At 46.0% G+C, this 16,356-nt stretch overlaps 1 protein-coding gene across 1 annotated transcript in view; it reads left to right on the forward strand.

Moving 5' to 3' along the window:
• Positions 1 to 16,356, forward strand: part of trip4 (thyroid hormone receptor interactor 4) — a 43,727-nt gene that overhangs the window by 14,719 nt on the left and 12,652 nt on the right. The window contains exon 12 of the mRNA XM_057025591.1: positions 3,219 to 3,321. Coding sequence (XP_056881571.1) covers positions 3,219 to 3,321 — 103 coding nt within the window. The remainder of the gene's footprint in view (positions 1 to 3,218; positions 3,322 to 16,356) is intronic.

Here is a 16,356-nt window from a genome sequence, read left to right on the forward strand (position 1 = left end):
TGTGCAATGACAGAGCTGTGAAACTGCTAAATAATTTTTACAGGCTATATGATGTGTTTTGAGTTGTGGTTTTTACCACAGATGAGGACGAATTTAACTGATATTCAAACGCACTTTTATAAAAGTGCACGGGATGAATATATTAATGGGGAGTCGGCACACGAGCAAGGTTGAGGTGTATATTTTATCAGCTTTGGAAGCAGATTGGAATCGAGCCCCGCAGCAGATGTGTTTTTATTGTGAATCTGACCCAGTCGCCACGTTTAGAAAAAACTAGCTGCCGAGTCCTTGTCCTGACTTCTAAACTTTCCCCAGGCAACCTTCTACCAAGACTCACATTTGAGATGCATTTTAATGCAACTGTCACAAGAACTATCCTGCCCTCCCCCACGTCAAACACCCAGGATGCCCAGAGGGCAGAACTCAAACCTTCTAGACAAAGAACACAGATGCTAATGAGGAACATTACAGCTAAAAATTGATTCTTGACATAATATCACTTATTCCGAACCGCTGCACGTGTCGACACATTTCCCTCAGTCTCGGGGCTCCTTTCACAATAAAAGCATCAACTGTAACGCACTAGGATTTCTTGTTATTGTACTCAACAATTTCTTCATTCCAGGAATCTAATTGCTTTGAATCTGAGCTACACAGACACCCCCCTCGATTAATAAGGCCACCCCTCATGTCTCATTCACAATCCTCCGTGCCCTTTTGATTAACATGCCGAGGCAAAGGAGCCGCACATTCAACAGCTTTAAATGTTAATTAGCTAATGGAGGATGAAAGCAGCGTTTCACGTGCGCCCACTCCTCACTGTAGCTGCAGCCACTCTGCCTCCACCCAGATCACCACCATCTTGTTTCCTCGTGCACTTGAGAAAATGTAGCCATCTTGTAGGTCGTGGTGTGTTTTATGCTACAGGCATTCAGTCCTGTCTTCAATATTCAGGTCACGTGGTCCCGTATTTGATTTAGACGTTGTCCCTGTTCTCCTTTCTGTGTGGGCTCATTTCTTCAGACTTTCTTCGCGAGCAGAACATGAAAGAAAACACATTAGCGTTGCAATTACTTGTTATTAGAGTTTTTTTCACCTCTCCACAGATCAGATATGAGCAGATAATGATCTCATTAGCACCAGAATTAGCTCTGTCACTGGTTCCGAGTATAACGGATTTTTGTGCTAAGCCTAAGCGTAAAATAATCACAACATGGCGTCAACCATCTTTAGCATCCACGCTATGTGGCCTATGTAGTTGCAGATTTTGCAGAAGCAAATCTGTCAATCCCCGGAATCGGCGTGTCTGTTTCATATTTTTGCAGGTTATTTTTATTTAGCGTCATGTCTGTCTCAGATTGGTTCATTTTTATGTCAGGTCTTTTCTTTTACTGGAGTAAAGTCACTGCAGTTACAAATGCCAAACACGAGCTCTTTGCTGTCTTTAACGGGTTCCTGTTCTGACTGTTGCCGTCACACCGGCTGAAGCTGAATAAGGCCAAGTCTAAATGAGGCTTCGTGTGTTTCTGAAACACATCTGACCCACTTACACCGACCGCTGTCATAGTTAATTCACTGTTACACCAATGGGTCGTGTGCAAATGCTTCTTTTTGTATTGCATGTGTAAATATTTGGCTGCTAATTTTATTATATTAGGCACGTCATTGGGTCAAAACGAATGTTACCGAGGCTGCTCGGTTGACCAAATGAAGTCTGGATAGCGAGAACTTGATTTTTTTGTCTTTCCACATATGGATTGTGCAGTTTATGTGCAGTCGTATATTGGGAAATTAATTCAAATGGCACCTTTTAATTTTTATTACGCCTGCGGACTCATTGCCTTTATCTCGTTTAACCAGTTTTAATTTACACATCATTTTTTTAAGAGCTGATTTTTGTTGACTCTTGGATGAAGGGGAGACATAATTTGATTGGAATCATTGTGTTCTTTGGTAAGAGGAGTCAAGGGGCTCCTTATGGATCACTAACAACGTCTAACGACTTGGAGTGTTTGCATATTTCATCACACATCTGTGGGTGACGCTAGTGTTGACATAGAAAATCACCCGACACGAGCAACTCTATCAGTACCCCCCCAGTTTGTGGGGGGCTGTCCAGATGGTTTGTAGACTCTGTTGATTTCCCCTAAAAGCCCCAAATTTGTCACAACCTTCAGTGCTCCTTTGAGGGAGATGGAGATGGTGGATTTAAGTGTGTGTGTGTGTGTGTGTGTGTGTGGTGGTGGTGGGGGGGGGGGGTTCCTGGCTGGCTGGCTCGATGCAATCATAGTCACTATCTGATGGAGCTGGAGGAAATTGGATGAGCTGAGAGCCGTTTGCTGCCAGTGATGGGAAAGATGACTCCTTTGTCACTGTGTCAGTCAATTCTCTACTCACCTGAGAGACCGATCAATAGGACGGGGGAGGGGTTTTGAGCCGGAACACACCCTTTCCTTCACAAGAACGCGGTGAGAAATGTAAAGTACGCATAAATACCCACCTGAATGTGGTGGACGTGTGCCTAAAGTGTGCTGTTGGTGAAATGCAGCGTGTTGGACATCAACACCGGTGTGGATTTGTGTCAGGGTGGCTGTCCAGATCTCACTCAAGCATCGCTGCAGCAGAAACAGCAGCGTCTCTGTGATATACGGCATAAATAGGAATGAGTAGGAACCCTCAACGAGCAGTGCGATGGGGATGGAACAGCGCGTTCTGGTGACAGGACGTTTGCATCTCAGGCAGGCTTTATGTTGGTGCCGGTCATGAGCTTTTAATGAATTAGCGACCGACCTTCGCCTTCATATTCACGTCGTTTGCTAACGCTCAGCCTCTATGAAAGGTCACAGGCATTCAGACTGATGTGGGGAGAGATTTATCTGAGATTCAGCCGGAGATCAAGGTGAAAGAAAACACCGGTGGATCTGTTGACTCGCCTCTTCACAATTGTTGTGCGTTGAAATGGCAACTCATTAGCATCCACATGATTAGTTGTGTAACTCTGTAGCTTCAGACCCAGTGAGACTGGTATTGGTTGCTGTCAGGCATGTAGTATTACATCAGGTACTGAGGACATCTCACATGCTGTCTAAACAGAGACGCTCACTGAATGATTGATCAGAGATGCTGGGCTTCAGAAGGGTTTAACACATTCTGCACACATCACAGCCGAGGTGATGCTAAACCCGTCTTTCCTTCGTTTGACCTTCTTACCCCCGCAGTTCCCTGATACCTGCGACGAGTCGGGATCCCCATTCGTCTTCATCTGCACCAATCCCCAGGAGCTGCTGGTGAAATTCCCCATAAAAGGGAGGCACAAGATCTGTAAGTCTCACAGCTTTCATGTAAAGGGAAGTAGAGTGGATTAAATTAGAGTCTACAGCAGCTTTCTCCTTTGGATGTTAGCGCACATAAATCCACACGAAGAAGAGCAACGACACGTTTTTATTGCTTATTCCATGAATAAAACCAAATTATGCACACACACACACACACACACACACACACACACACACCACACACACACACACACACACACACGGATCCTCTCCTGGAGCCATCTGTAAAGACGGGGCTTTACTGTCAGGTTGCCTGGGGTACAAGCCAGGCCTGAATGTGCAATGTTACTATAGCGTGTGATTTATCGCAGGGCTCAGACACATTTTCCCTCTGCTGCCATAGCTGCTGCGGCAAAATGATGTACCTGCAAGCTCTTTTGTTAATATTTCAAAACCCTTTAAAGACACGAGAGGGTTGTTTATGCAGCGCTGCTCCATTCAGATCTCACCAGATTGATGACCTTTTTTGAGAGGTTTGGGGGGGGGGGGTGCAGAAAATACACCACAGTGCTCTTTCTCTTTTTCAGAATTAAATAATGTTGCCGATAAAGAGGCTGAACTGGATGACACACGACTCCGCGCGTGCTGTCACAGGTGCCGCAGCTACAGCATTCACTCGTGCTGTTGCTTGCACTTTTATGGGTCAGCTATAAATATGGCTTTGGGGAACTTGCTAATAGTAAATATTTAACCGTTTAACCTCTAATAAGCATCAGGCTCAAATCCCTCATCAGATGGAATAATAACGCTAAAGTCTTTTACACTGCAGTGTAGTTTTGATGCCTTTACACGTGTTGTGTCATAAAGAATGAATACCTCAGCAGTATTTTTAAATGGCTTCCGCGTTTATAGCCTGCTGACCCAAGCAGGGGTGCAGTAAAATACACCGTTGCCCTGATTGTCTATCTAAACTTTGGCTCTCGCATATACTATAAAATATGATGTAGATTGCTCAGCTGAACACGTCCACTATATCTCTTATATTCCCACTATAGCAGCTGAGCCTTTTATCCAGATTCTGCTCATTTTTGTCCCAGGAACCAGACGTTGGGGTCCCTCTGGGACTTGTGGGAGCACTGTTTTGCACTTCAGCCAACACGTTTTTAAAGGAGGGAAGCTGGACGTTATCGAAATGACAGCAAAGGAGACGTGGAGGTCTGCAGCGGGGCAGTAACACACCCTCATGCATTGTTTAGCATCCATGCTAACAGAAAGCCAAGCACGGGCGTATGAGGGCAGCGATGGGCTTGTTGTGAGCGCGCAGTATTCCTTATTTTTGTCAGTAATGTTAGCATGAGTGTGACAACCTCGTGGCTCTACGGCACATAAACAAAACAGGGTCCTTGTGTAAATATCAAACATTGAGCAATCACGTGAACCAAAATTAGATACATGGGTGATTGTTCCATTCCCTATAAGCACATAAATGTACAGTGACGGGTGGATGTTTTTCTAAAGAAGTTTATTCTTTTAAGGCATTTTAGGGTTGTGCTCCCTGTTCTGTACTTGGTTTTGTTTTCCTGACTGAGTGGACCTTCGCAGTCTTGCGTGTCTGATTCTTGTCTTTTCTGTGTTGCTCTCTTGGCCTTTCTTCCACCTCAATTCCCACTTTATATTATGGGTCAGGGCATGACCGCCTATCCTGCACAGGGAGGGCAACTGCAAGTGCTTCTCGCTCGCTCCCCTGGCGGCTTACGTTGACAAGAGCTGCGTGTCACTGACATCTCACCCCAGCTCATATCAGAGTGGGCAAAGAATAATGTGGTGTCCTGCTGTTTTACAACTACCTGCACGCTCTGTGCTTTGGTACAGAACCCATAAGGTATTAAAGAAGATACACTTTATTGATCCCACAAGAGGAAATTCAGTTTTTACACACATATTTTTTTAAAATTGAGGTGAGATAGAGTGAGTAGGCTGACTGTGACGTGTGTCCTGAACATTAGGGGTTCAGTACCTTGCTCAAGGGTACCTCGAAAGGGCTCCAAGGGTGTCCTGGCACGACTCCTGCCACCAACCTTGTGGTTAAAAAGAACAACTTAATGATCTAAGCTCATGTAGCCGCTCATACTGGAGGTTTTGTCTGATTGGAAGGCTGAATGAAGCGCTGAAGGCTTCCTGATGTTCTGCTTTGCTGACTAATGATCGTTCATGCCGGAGCTGGAATCATGTCAGAAACATTCCCGTGCAGATGAACATGAGAGGTTGCATTTGGCAGATCTCGAGTGATGCGATCCCTCCTGTCAGTCGCACCAGTCGAGCAGTTATCTCTGCAGGTAATACGGTGGGTGATGCCAGCTGCAAACCCGGGTTGATCAGTGATTACCCCCGTGGAGGAGTCTGTGACATTTAAAATGGCGCACAGCCAAGGCTCACTCCCTGTAATAAGGAATGTCTATTATGGTTTATGGTCACATCCTGCGAACGTTTGTGTGTGCGGGCGCGAGTGTGTGTATCTGCACGCTCACTTCTCTGTGAGCTGAAGGTCAGTCTGGGTGTTGAAAGCTATTTGGCTCTCTGACATGAACCTACATTTCCCTTTTCTCCTCCTTATAAATGTCTTTCAGCCTGATGTCCTCTGCGGTTACATACTCCACTGCTGGTTGTTCAAGGTTACAGTCCAACATATTTAATACGCACTTTATAGATGTTTCAGTGTTAATTCAAGCCAGAATAGCAAGTACAGTATAAATCTGGACTGGGTGCTTTCCAAACCACAACCACAAGCTTTAGAAATTAGCTTTGATTTGAAATATGGTCCCAAAAATTCAAACCAATCAAGGAGAAAATGCTAAATTGGCACGGCGTGAGGATATTCTGTGTGGAAAAACAACAAAGACGGCCTGTTAAACACTCATTAGGCCACATCATAATAACCTGCTGATAGTTAATAAAATGATTGTATTTAGCTTTATTTTTGTAAAGCACTTTAAACTCCGACTAGAGGACGTCGTAGAAGGAGCTTGAAGCAGCAGAGGACTTTGTGGTTTACTTTCTTATTACGAGGCCTCCCAAGAATAAAATCCTATTACGTCCGAGCATGAAGAGCGTGTTGCCTCGGTAATGCTCTGTGAGTGAATCAAATGGCTTCGAGTGCTCAGCCAGCAAGAAAAGGAATGTCTCTCTTGCACAAACACGGAAATATTCAACAAGCAGCAACTCTGGATTAATCAAAGGAGAGCAGCAGCTCATCAGCCTGTAATATTCAAGCCATTGATGAGCTCTGAGAGTCATTAAATCTCAAATTGCTCCATCTTACACAATCTCGGATGGTTTGGGATAAAGCGTCACGTTATTAAAAATTCTGTTCTGTCTCGGAAATGTTGAACAAAGACTCCTAAAGGTTTCTCCCACCAATGTACTCCTCACAAAAAGTGCCAAAGGGAAGGAAATAATTGTCACCGATTACAGAGACAAAATGGAAGGTCCTTTAACAGCTTTTAAAGAAGAAAAGGTCACTCCTCACTCATCCCTCACGCTGCTGCACAGCGTATAAATCTTGTGATATGACACATGAATCCAGTGAGTGCTTTGTGAATATTGGCTTATCTTTTCTTTTTTTCCTTTTCCCTGAGAGATTAGTCAGTCTGATGGCTCCCTCGCAGATACAAAGGAGCTCTCTTCTGCTGGGGTTTGATCTGACTACAGGGAAGAAAGTCATGAATATAATTGCTGAGATGAGGAATTCAGTTCCTGCAGTGGGTCAGGATGAGATCCGCTTTTCATCTGTGTTTGCGTAAGTCATCGACATATATAATCTGAGCATCAGCGCAGGCTGGAGTCGTTGCAAAGGTCGATAACCCAGTTCTCCTGCCTTAAGCCTCGGGCTTAACACAGGTTTCACTTCTTTTTTCTTCAGATAACGTTCAGGAGTCCACTGAATTCATTTAGCCACTTTAGCTATCATACACTAATCAAATCATCAGCCGATGATCTGCTCGGCGTAGGTGAAACTGGAGATTGAATCTTCCTCTCCTGTTGTGATGGACGGACGCGTCCATACTGGTTTGACAGATTGTTGGCGATGCGCTGCCCTGACTGGCCTGTAGTTGTCCAATTTCACAGCCTCTGCCAGTTAAAAGTGAATAACTAAACAAATAAGTCCTCCTTTGTTCCTATGGAGCTCCAGATTCTGAAGTTTAGCCAACGGCTACAGCTCTTTCCTCTGCTGAGTGAGCACGATGTTGCTGTGATGTTGCTGCCGTGCGCATCGTCACACAGCGGCAACAACGGGAATTGATTTCAGCATAGAAAATTGATGAATAATCTTCGATTTTGCCTCATGAGAGATCTGCGATGACCTGCCAGCATCGACATGGAGACGCCAATTTTTTGCCCTCGTTTTACAGGTCAGGCTTATTATCAGAAGAAGCTTTCCTCATTTATTTGTCCGGCTGTCCATCGATCGGTCAGGTGCTTTCAGGTTAGCCAGGCGTGCTGTGTGGGAGAATGCAACGGTCAAGAGAGCATTTTCATTCAAATCTGTGCTTAACATGCTTCAGCAACGCGTACAAAGAGTTTTTAACAAGACTCCCTCGCGCGATTGGCAATTTAATTTGACTAGCACAGGCATTCCATTGGGATTGGACGCAGCTAGCAGATTTCCTCAAGCTTCTCGACCTTCTCCAACACGGGAGCAGTTTTCCTCCACCCAGGATTTTATTAAACCATCTCCTCCCCCTGGTCATGGCCTAAATATTTACTATTAGCAACTTTTCCGATTGTCCAGAATTGAGGGCAGGATGTTTTAGCTGGAGAAATCTGAGCGCTGGATCGCAGTTGCAGCATTTAGCATTTTCATGCTCACACCAGATTATAAGAACCGTTCCTGAACGTTGGTAGAAAGAGACTAATGAGGAATCCTGTGATTTATTAAGCATGTATTGATGAATGATTCTGATTTCATCAAGAGCATGCCTACATTGATGGTAGGAAAATCTTGAATAACATATGTTGTTTACGTTGCCATCCCTGTGTTACGACCGTGTTTCCCCTAGTTACCGCTTCAACCCATCATCAAAACATCCAGTTCACCCTCTCATCTTCACCACCAGCTGCTGCAGCTCTTCTTCTGGTTTGGCTCCATGTTCATTGTTGAAGAAATATTGAGCCCTCAAAGCGATGCTATTCATATTACTCACCATTATGGGGCTCACTTGAGGCATGATAATCTATATTTACTTGTTCCTGTGTAACAGCCATGTGCAAAGGGAATATAGTGAATATATATTCCAAATAATTGATCCTCTTTACTGCTTTGTTGCGTGTTCAGTGTGATCCTTTGCACACAGCGCTCTTCCAGTGCTCTCTCAATGTCATTTGCATTTTCCACGCATTCATTATCAAGCCGCTGCAGTGTGTTTTGCTTTTATCCCTCAGGTTGCCCCACATATGAAAATAACACATCATATTCCCTTGGAAAATAGCTCGCCGTTAAATTCCACGCTGCTAACCATCAGCTGCACTCTTACCTCCTGATTACCTCTTTGTTTTGTGTGGAATCGCTGCATCTTGGGACAGAAGTATAGAAAAAGCCAATTACCTCACAAATGGACACCTTCTCTCCTGAGGTGGTCAGGATGCCCCCCCCCCACCCACCCACCGTCCCTTCTTTGTTCCTCCCCTGTGCTTTTCAACTGCTGGGAGAAAGAAAAAGGGCTAGTGCGATTGGAAGTCCTTTTTGGTTATTTATTCATGGATTTTCCATTTAATATTCATGTCTTTTTTTCTGCACTATCTGGAATACGGAGCCAAATTTGCTGCCTCCAAGGAGGCAGGGGCCAAAAATCAGGTTTCAGCTCCAGTGAACCCGGTGGATGAAGGGAAGAGATAGATGGATAGATAGAGAGGGAACAAGAGAGCTGGGTTTCATGTGTTCTGTAGTAAATATGAGGCAAGCCTTGAAGGTGACAGGCTGTGTTTATTACTGATCTGTCAGCCGGTTAATGGGAAGCAGAGAAGAGAGAGCTGAGACCAAAGCACACCGATATGGGAGTGAGAGGAAGCCCTGAGCAATAAGCTCGGTTATACTGGCTCTTCTTGTTCTTACAGCTCTGAGAACAACACTTGTGCATGCTGAATTATATTCTGCAGCAACAATATTTCAGTCCATAATAATAAAAAAAAACCCATCTGTTTTGCTTTGTGGGAATGAAAACATTGAAAGAAAATAAACCGATAGTATGACTTCTCCCCTCCTCTCATCATGGGCTGCATGTTTGCTGCAATGCTTTCAGGTCTTTCCCATAGAATTCAGTGGGTTCTAGTGTTATTATCAAAGAAATGCACGCCGCCGCACAGGTACAAATATTGTTTCCCAGTCACAACATCACAATTATCAACTGCTTCACGAAGATGTTCCATTCCAGCACCATCGCGCTGCAGCCTCCGTCTGAACCCTTGTCAAGCTAATCACTGCGTTAATGGAATAGATCATTCCTCCCTGTGTTAATTGCTCCAGTTGTGTGATCGGGAATTTCTGGATGGTTGACTTCCTACATCCGACACTCGCTGCGGTTCCAGTGTGAACGCATGCAAAATGAGGTTTAAAAGGAGGACAGCCAGTCAATCAGCTGTCATGCTTTTGTATTTAAATGAGGATTTAAGAAGGGGAATATCCATAATCAAGAGCAGATCATCTATGAGATGATAAATGTGTTGAACAGCCATCTGTTTTTAACAATTTTGAGCTCTTGCACCCTTGATGGAGGCGAGCTTTGCATGGGAGCATTTCAGTATTTGATCCTGCTTAAGTTCAGAGGTTTTATCAGCAACACTTGCTAATGAAACCACTTGGTTTTCCTGCCTCAGTAAAGTGTGAAGAATTTGTCTTTATTGTTACAATAGATTTCTCCCTCCTTATCTCAGCCGAGCTTTATCACTGTTATCAGTCACTGCAGCGCCCTGCGAGCAGCATTCAAGATGCCAGATTGTTGCTCAGTGTCACGTAAAGTGCACAGATGCTATTTTTAGACCCTGATTGTAAAGCGGAATATTTATGATTGCATTTGGGAAATCTGTTTGCGTTTCCGAGCTCGGTGCAAACATATGGCGCTGGAATCCCAACAGCCTGCATCTGTGTCTGAGTCTCTGGGTCACTGTTGGCCCGTGAATGTGAAATACTGTGATTTTTTTTTCAATAAAGCCCGAGTCCCGGTGCAAAAATGCAGCAAAACCTGGATTAGAAGTGCAGCACAGAGGGTTTGAAAGTTCAGCCACTCGTCTCCTGCCTGCTGCACCACACACAGCAGTGTGTGTTTCCTCTGTGGCCTCACGTTCTCGATTTATGTGGGTCATCGGAGGAACACACAGTATGAACTGCTCTTACTGGTTCAGTCAGGGCTCTTCCAGCTGGAACGGCCCCGTCCTTTTGTTCATCACACACTCAATCGTAGCGCTGTGTTAATCGATGAAAATGTATTTGAGTCTTTGGACCGTCCCGTTGGTGTGTGCGCTTTCCTTGGTGCTCCTTTTGTTCACCCTATTCTGTTTTGGCTGTTTTTGGCCGTCAGAGTAATCAATCTTGGGGGGGGCAGACAGATGTGCTCACACTGAGATCGATGTCCTTGATTAGTGAGTGATTACTCTTCTCTCTCCCCCTCTGTGTCTCTGTTCAACTCGGACATCCGCCAGTTAGCCTGAACGGAGTTTAGCCGCGCTACCACGATTTTGTTAATTTGCCGTGTTAGAAACCGAGAATCAATCGGTGGATTATTTCCAAAGTTCAAGTAGCTAATGGAGGTGAGGATGTTAAACTAGACGTGACCGATGGATCACCTCGGGCGGCTAAGGTGCCCCAGTCAGTGATGTTTTTTTTATGTGAATACAAAGTGAATATGAGAAACACGTTTAATTCAGCAAAAACGGTGTTTAAATCAATAATTGCACATTCATTAGTGTCAGTTTTGAACTCTTATGGATCGACTGACACGTTTTAAACAGCTACAGTGGGGGAAAAAACACTCAAAGTAAAGAATGTCAAAGCTTATCTTGTTTAAATGTATTATTGTTGTGCTGTAAGGCTGGGCAATATGGTCTAAAATTAATATCACCGTATAACTATAAGCAGAACAATTGTCGGTAGAGTTTGGCCAAACAAGTATCATTTATCCCGCCTGTGCTGCACACTCATGTGGTGCTGGGAAGCACTGAAGCCAGGCTTTCCTGGGGTTGTATGTTGACTCCAGCCCACCGAGCCACCCAAATGATGCACTGGTGCCACAGAACATTCTGAAAGCATCTAAGAGCTGCTGTGGCCTGACGTGAGCCACCGTTGCATCATTGATGTTGTGGCGGATGAGTGTCCACTGTGCTGACGTTTGTCACGCCTGAGAGAGGTTAGCTGGTGGTGCAGGGAGCGGCTTCTGGGAAAATACAGATGTTTTAGCGTAAACATTGGCGCTCTGCTACCGTAGGGTCATGGGGGTCTCTTTAAGAGCCATTTTAATCATCTTTACTGCACCCGTGAGAAAAAGCAACACCGCCATTCCCAACGCGAGGAGGCTGTCAGCTGTCAGCGTTTTCAGAAGAGCATTTGATTCTCGTCGGCTTCCTCTCCCTCCGATAAAAGCAGACAGATGTAATGGCCATTAGCCTCGGGGAGAGACGCGCAGATGTGTCAACAAGGCTTGACTTTTACAGTCCAAGTGAAGTCTGAACAAACAGTGGCTGTGTCGGGGCCTGCGTGGCTGCACCGTGATCCCGGGACACGGTGGCGAGGCATTGCCCCGGGACGCCAAACAGACCGTGACTCCCGTCCTCATTACAGGAGAAGGTCAGACCACCCCCAATATGGAAAATAAATAATGCAGGGAAAACCTGAGTGCTGTCTCCCCCCTGACAACATCCACCCAGCCTTGTCCTTCATGAATAAGTGCTTCCTCCTTTCATATACTCACACTCTCAGCTGGGTTTGTTAATATCGGGGTGCGATTAAGTCCTGGTTTGGTCTTGAATTTGCTGGTCATTGCGTTGACGACTGCTACAACTGGCTTCACCAGCAGAGTTACTGCTAAAAAACACGGTATTCCCGTGAAAGTTGGGGATAATTTGTTGCGTTTGTGTTCACAAATGTTGGAACAGATCCAGCATTTGACCACCAGGGAGGAATTATTGTTTTTCTCTTATCAATAGCACTTTGACTCAAACCTTTGACATGGATTGATTAGAAGATTACTAATCGTTCACCTTGACGTCCTGACACGTCGCCTCGCACCGTTTCCTTCACAGGGGGATTTTAGCCACATTTAGCCACATTTAGCCACATTTAGCCAGCTCACCTATTGCTTCCTCACTGCTGTACAACTCCTTTTTTTAACTTCAGCTCAGCTCTTTGTGAGTATTTTCTAACAATATTGGCCACCAAGGGGAATTCTTCATCACACAGAGAAACAAAACTCTAAATAATTCATACTTTCACGCATGTCTCTATATTTTGGGGAGGACGTGTGGCCATGGGCCGCTGTTTTTGCCTCTGCTGCAGTTCAGTGAGCTCATTTTCTCTTTGTCAAATCCTTTAAAGCTATCAGTCTTTATTCAGTCAGTGTCCTACAGCGGTGGCACCAGCCAGGGAAAGAATACTTGAAATTATAATTAAGCTGTAATGGCATCAGCAAGTTGATATTTCCCCTCCCCGTGTGTACTCTCCAGTTAGCCCCCCCCCCTTCCATGTTTAGCTTGATCTCTTCAAATTTATTTCCTGCTTTGTAACCAGAGGCAAGAGCCCTTGACTCGCTGCCCCCACAGCCACAGCCAAGGCAGCCATTTAAGTTGTGATTAAAAATTAATGGTTGAGTGAGAGGCAGAAGAGAGGGATCGGGGGGAGGGCAGGCGGGGGGGGGGGGGGACAATGCTTGGATGAGAGGATATGATTCGGAGAGGCGAGTGAGTCCAAACAGCAGCTGCTACCCTGATCGAGGGTTGGAAGGTCTTCTCACAACTGCGCTGTGTTTAACTGCTCCGCTCACGCCCCCACCATGAATATTGCATTACCGCACTACAGGGCTCCTTGTGTCTCCCCCCACCGAGTGTTGGGCCGAGCAGCGCTGAGGCAGCCATGTGCAGCCTGACCCCCCTGTGGTGGGGGTTCAGGCCCACATTTGGGCTGAGCAGCTAACGCTCCAGACCAGCCTTCACACCATGTGAGGGCCAGACTGATTTATAGGGGAGGGGGGCGTTTTTAACAAGCTCCACCACTGAAAAAGAAGGTTTGCCTGCATTTATGCCACCTTCCTGTCACGTTAGGACCCGCCATTCCCAGTGAAGCTCTGGTCCAAAGCCTCCCAGACTGGGGGTGAACTGTTTCCCAGGTAGGGCTGTAAAGGGAAGGGAATGTGCTCCGTTAATGCAGGTGGCGTGACGGCCTTTCCTTCCACCCAAGGTCAGAAATAAAGGACGATCAGTCAACCCCACACATCAGCCAAACTTTGTCATTTCAGAAGAAACGCCACACGAGGTCCTGACCTTGACTTTAACAGACGATGAGCAGCGGCGCTTGAATCCCAGGCTGACCTTTCCCTCCTCCTGGCCTCTCCCTTCGTACCGCTTCAGCACAGACTCCATCACACGCCGCTACGTGCGCTCCTTCCCCGGAATCGTGGGGGATTCGTTATTCAGCGAGGGAGCCTGGCCAGCTTCCTGGTGGCTTCCATTCTTTATCACCAGCGGCTCAATGGTACGGATGTTCTTCTGGGATGGTCGGAGCACGTCTTCGCACCATTCCCTTGAAGGATCAGCTGTTCATCCAGATATCGATTTGATTTCCGAAAGAGCGAAATGAGAGAAAATGTTCTGTTATTTGCACCTTTTTTTTGCAGTCATAATAATCCCAATTATCAGGAGAGTCGATAGAGAACGACATGTTCCTTGGCCTTGAGCAGTGCGTGAGCGCAGCCTTCAAGCTCGCCCAGCTGCCATCGAGCAACTTTGAAGAGACCATCTCACAGTGGATAAGTGTCTCCAGCCATTAAACGTAACTCAGGTTGAAGTAATGAAGCCGAACAAGAGTGCAGAAAGCTTTAAGATTGACTGGAGAAAAGGAATCATTTGGCATTAGAACCATTAAACCAGGCGGCAGCATCGCGGCTTAATGAAGGGTTTTCGCTGCTCGGCCTGAAAGGCATTAAAGCTGTCAGGGACTTGGGCTGATGACAAGATGACCAGCAATTAATCACATCCACCGCTTTCCGTGATGCATCAGAACAGCCGGGTTTTTTGAAATGTTGATTTTCGTTGTGGCTAAACATGCAGCACCTGATATGATGGAGATCATATCTGCTCCGTAACCTCTGCCGCTCCGCCTCTCCGCTCCACATTTCTTACATAATTTGATAATTCTGTCCCATTTCCTCCGCTGCTGCCATCGCCGCTCCAGCTTTGGGGCTCATTTGCAATGCTAATGAGATGAGGCAGCAAGTAATGGTGTGCTGGGGAGCTGCCTGGTGATATGGTAATCCTGCTGGCGTTGGCGTGCAGGCAGTGGCGGCGCTGGCATCACGGCCTTGTCAGTCGTGTTGTGGCTCATCTGCTCTATCAGACAGCAAAACAGCAATAAGTAACGTTAGTGTCCTGCCTGTGTTTGACTTCAGGCTCCTTCATGCAAAGCCTTTTTTTTTAAACATTTCACATATATGCGCGACATCCGTGTCCATAATCAGCCTTAATCTCCAGTCAGAAACTGGGCTGCACCTTCGTCTTGCTTCCCCTTGCCCATCGCCATAATGGAGCAGACAGTTCTTGGTTAATGCAGCAGCAAGAGAGCGTTATTTGATTCCAGGCATGTCGCTATCTGGCAGCCTTCAGTAGGAGCTCCTCACTTATCTCCCTGTCCTGTCCTTGTGATTGGAATTACAGTCATGCCAATAACAGAGGCAGGCAAATGGATTATTGAACAACAGTAAGTGGCTCACTCCACTGAGCTGGATGTTTGTGCTCGATGGCTACAGACGAATAAATGCTAAGGATGTGGCGCTTGAGCTCTCTGAAGCGCTGAGGAGGCATATTTTGTTATTAGCAAGTAGCTAAAACCATTTCAAATGACCATAATAAAGTGAAAAAATGACCTAAAATACCCGAAAACCTAATGAATTGGATGGATGGGCCATCTAAAACAGGGGGAGGAGCCTTTTTCCCTTTCTGCTGCCTGCCACCAGGGGGCAGTCTGCTGTTAAATGAAACATCATCTGCCCTAGTCTGGTTATATATGAAACGTCCTCATGAAGCTCAGGATTTATATATTTCAGTTGCACCTGTTATTGAAGAATTCTCTCAAATGCTTAATTAAAGGAGCTGAAAGGGAGAATAGCATCATCATCATCATCATCATCATCATCATCATCATCTCTGCCCCTGCTCCCACCTCCCCTGGTGTTTCATTAGTTTTTAATGTATTCAAACCAGCGTCGCCCCTCATCCTTTTATTTCCTGTTGCCCGTATTGATTTTCCAGCTGCTGTTTTTGATCCGTCAGAGGGGCAACGATCCCGGCAGCCTGCAGGGCGTCCCTGGAAGATCTCCGTGGAGGGAAGCCCAGTCGTAGCTAGGAACGTTGGAATCAGCTTGTTTTGATTCACTGGGAGCAGAAGGACAGACATGGAGATGATGGAGTGTCCACTAAAGAGAGACAGGCTGGAGCTGTCGCCCCCCCCCCCCCTCACCGGGGATCAGCAGCCTGCAGAATGGAAGGCTGCTGATGCTGAGCTCACCCTCGGGTGCTGTATTCTATAATAGACTGCCTGAGTAAACAACACAGGAACCTGTCAGATACCAAATGTAGATTGTGAGGGTGTGTTTTACTGTGGGGGGGCTGCTGCAGGAGAGCGCTGCAGAGAGCAGTTTCCTTTTTATGGCTTCAAACTGGACTCGGCGGACACTCCAGAAAGGAATGGAAATCTGAAGGCGTTTGAAAGCGGCCGGCTGCCAAAGGGCCAGGAGAAGCCTTCCAGGATGAGCTCCAGTCCATGGATTATCTGTCCATCACATCACATCCGTGAATTTTAACAAGGCGCTGCTCCGTCTGCACCGCG

This window comes from Takifugu flavidus, chromosome 2 (assembly GCF_003711565.1).
Source record: "Takifugu flavidus isolate HTHZ2018 chromosome 2, ASM371156v2, whole genome shotgun sequence".
Taxonomy (NCBI): Eukaryota; Metazoa; Chordata; class Actinopteri; order Tetraodontiformes; family Tetraodontidae; genus Takifugu; species Takifugu flavidus.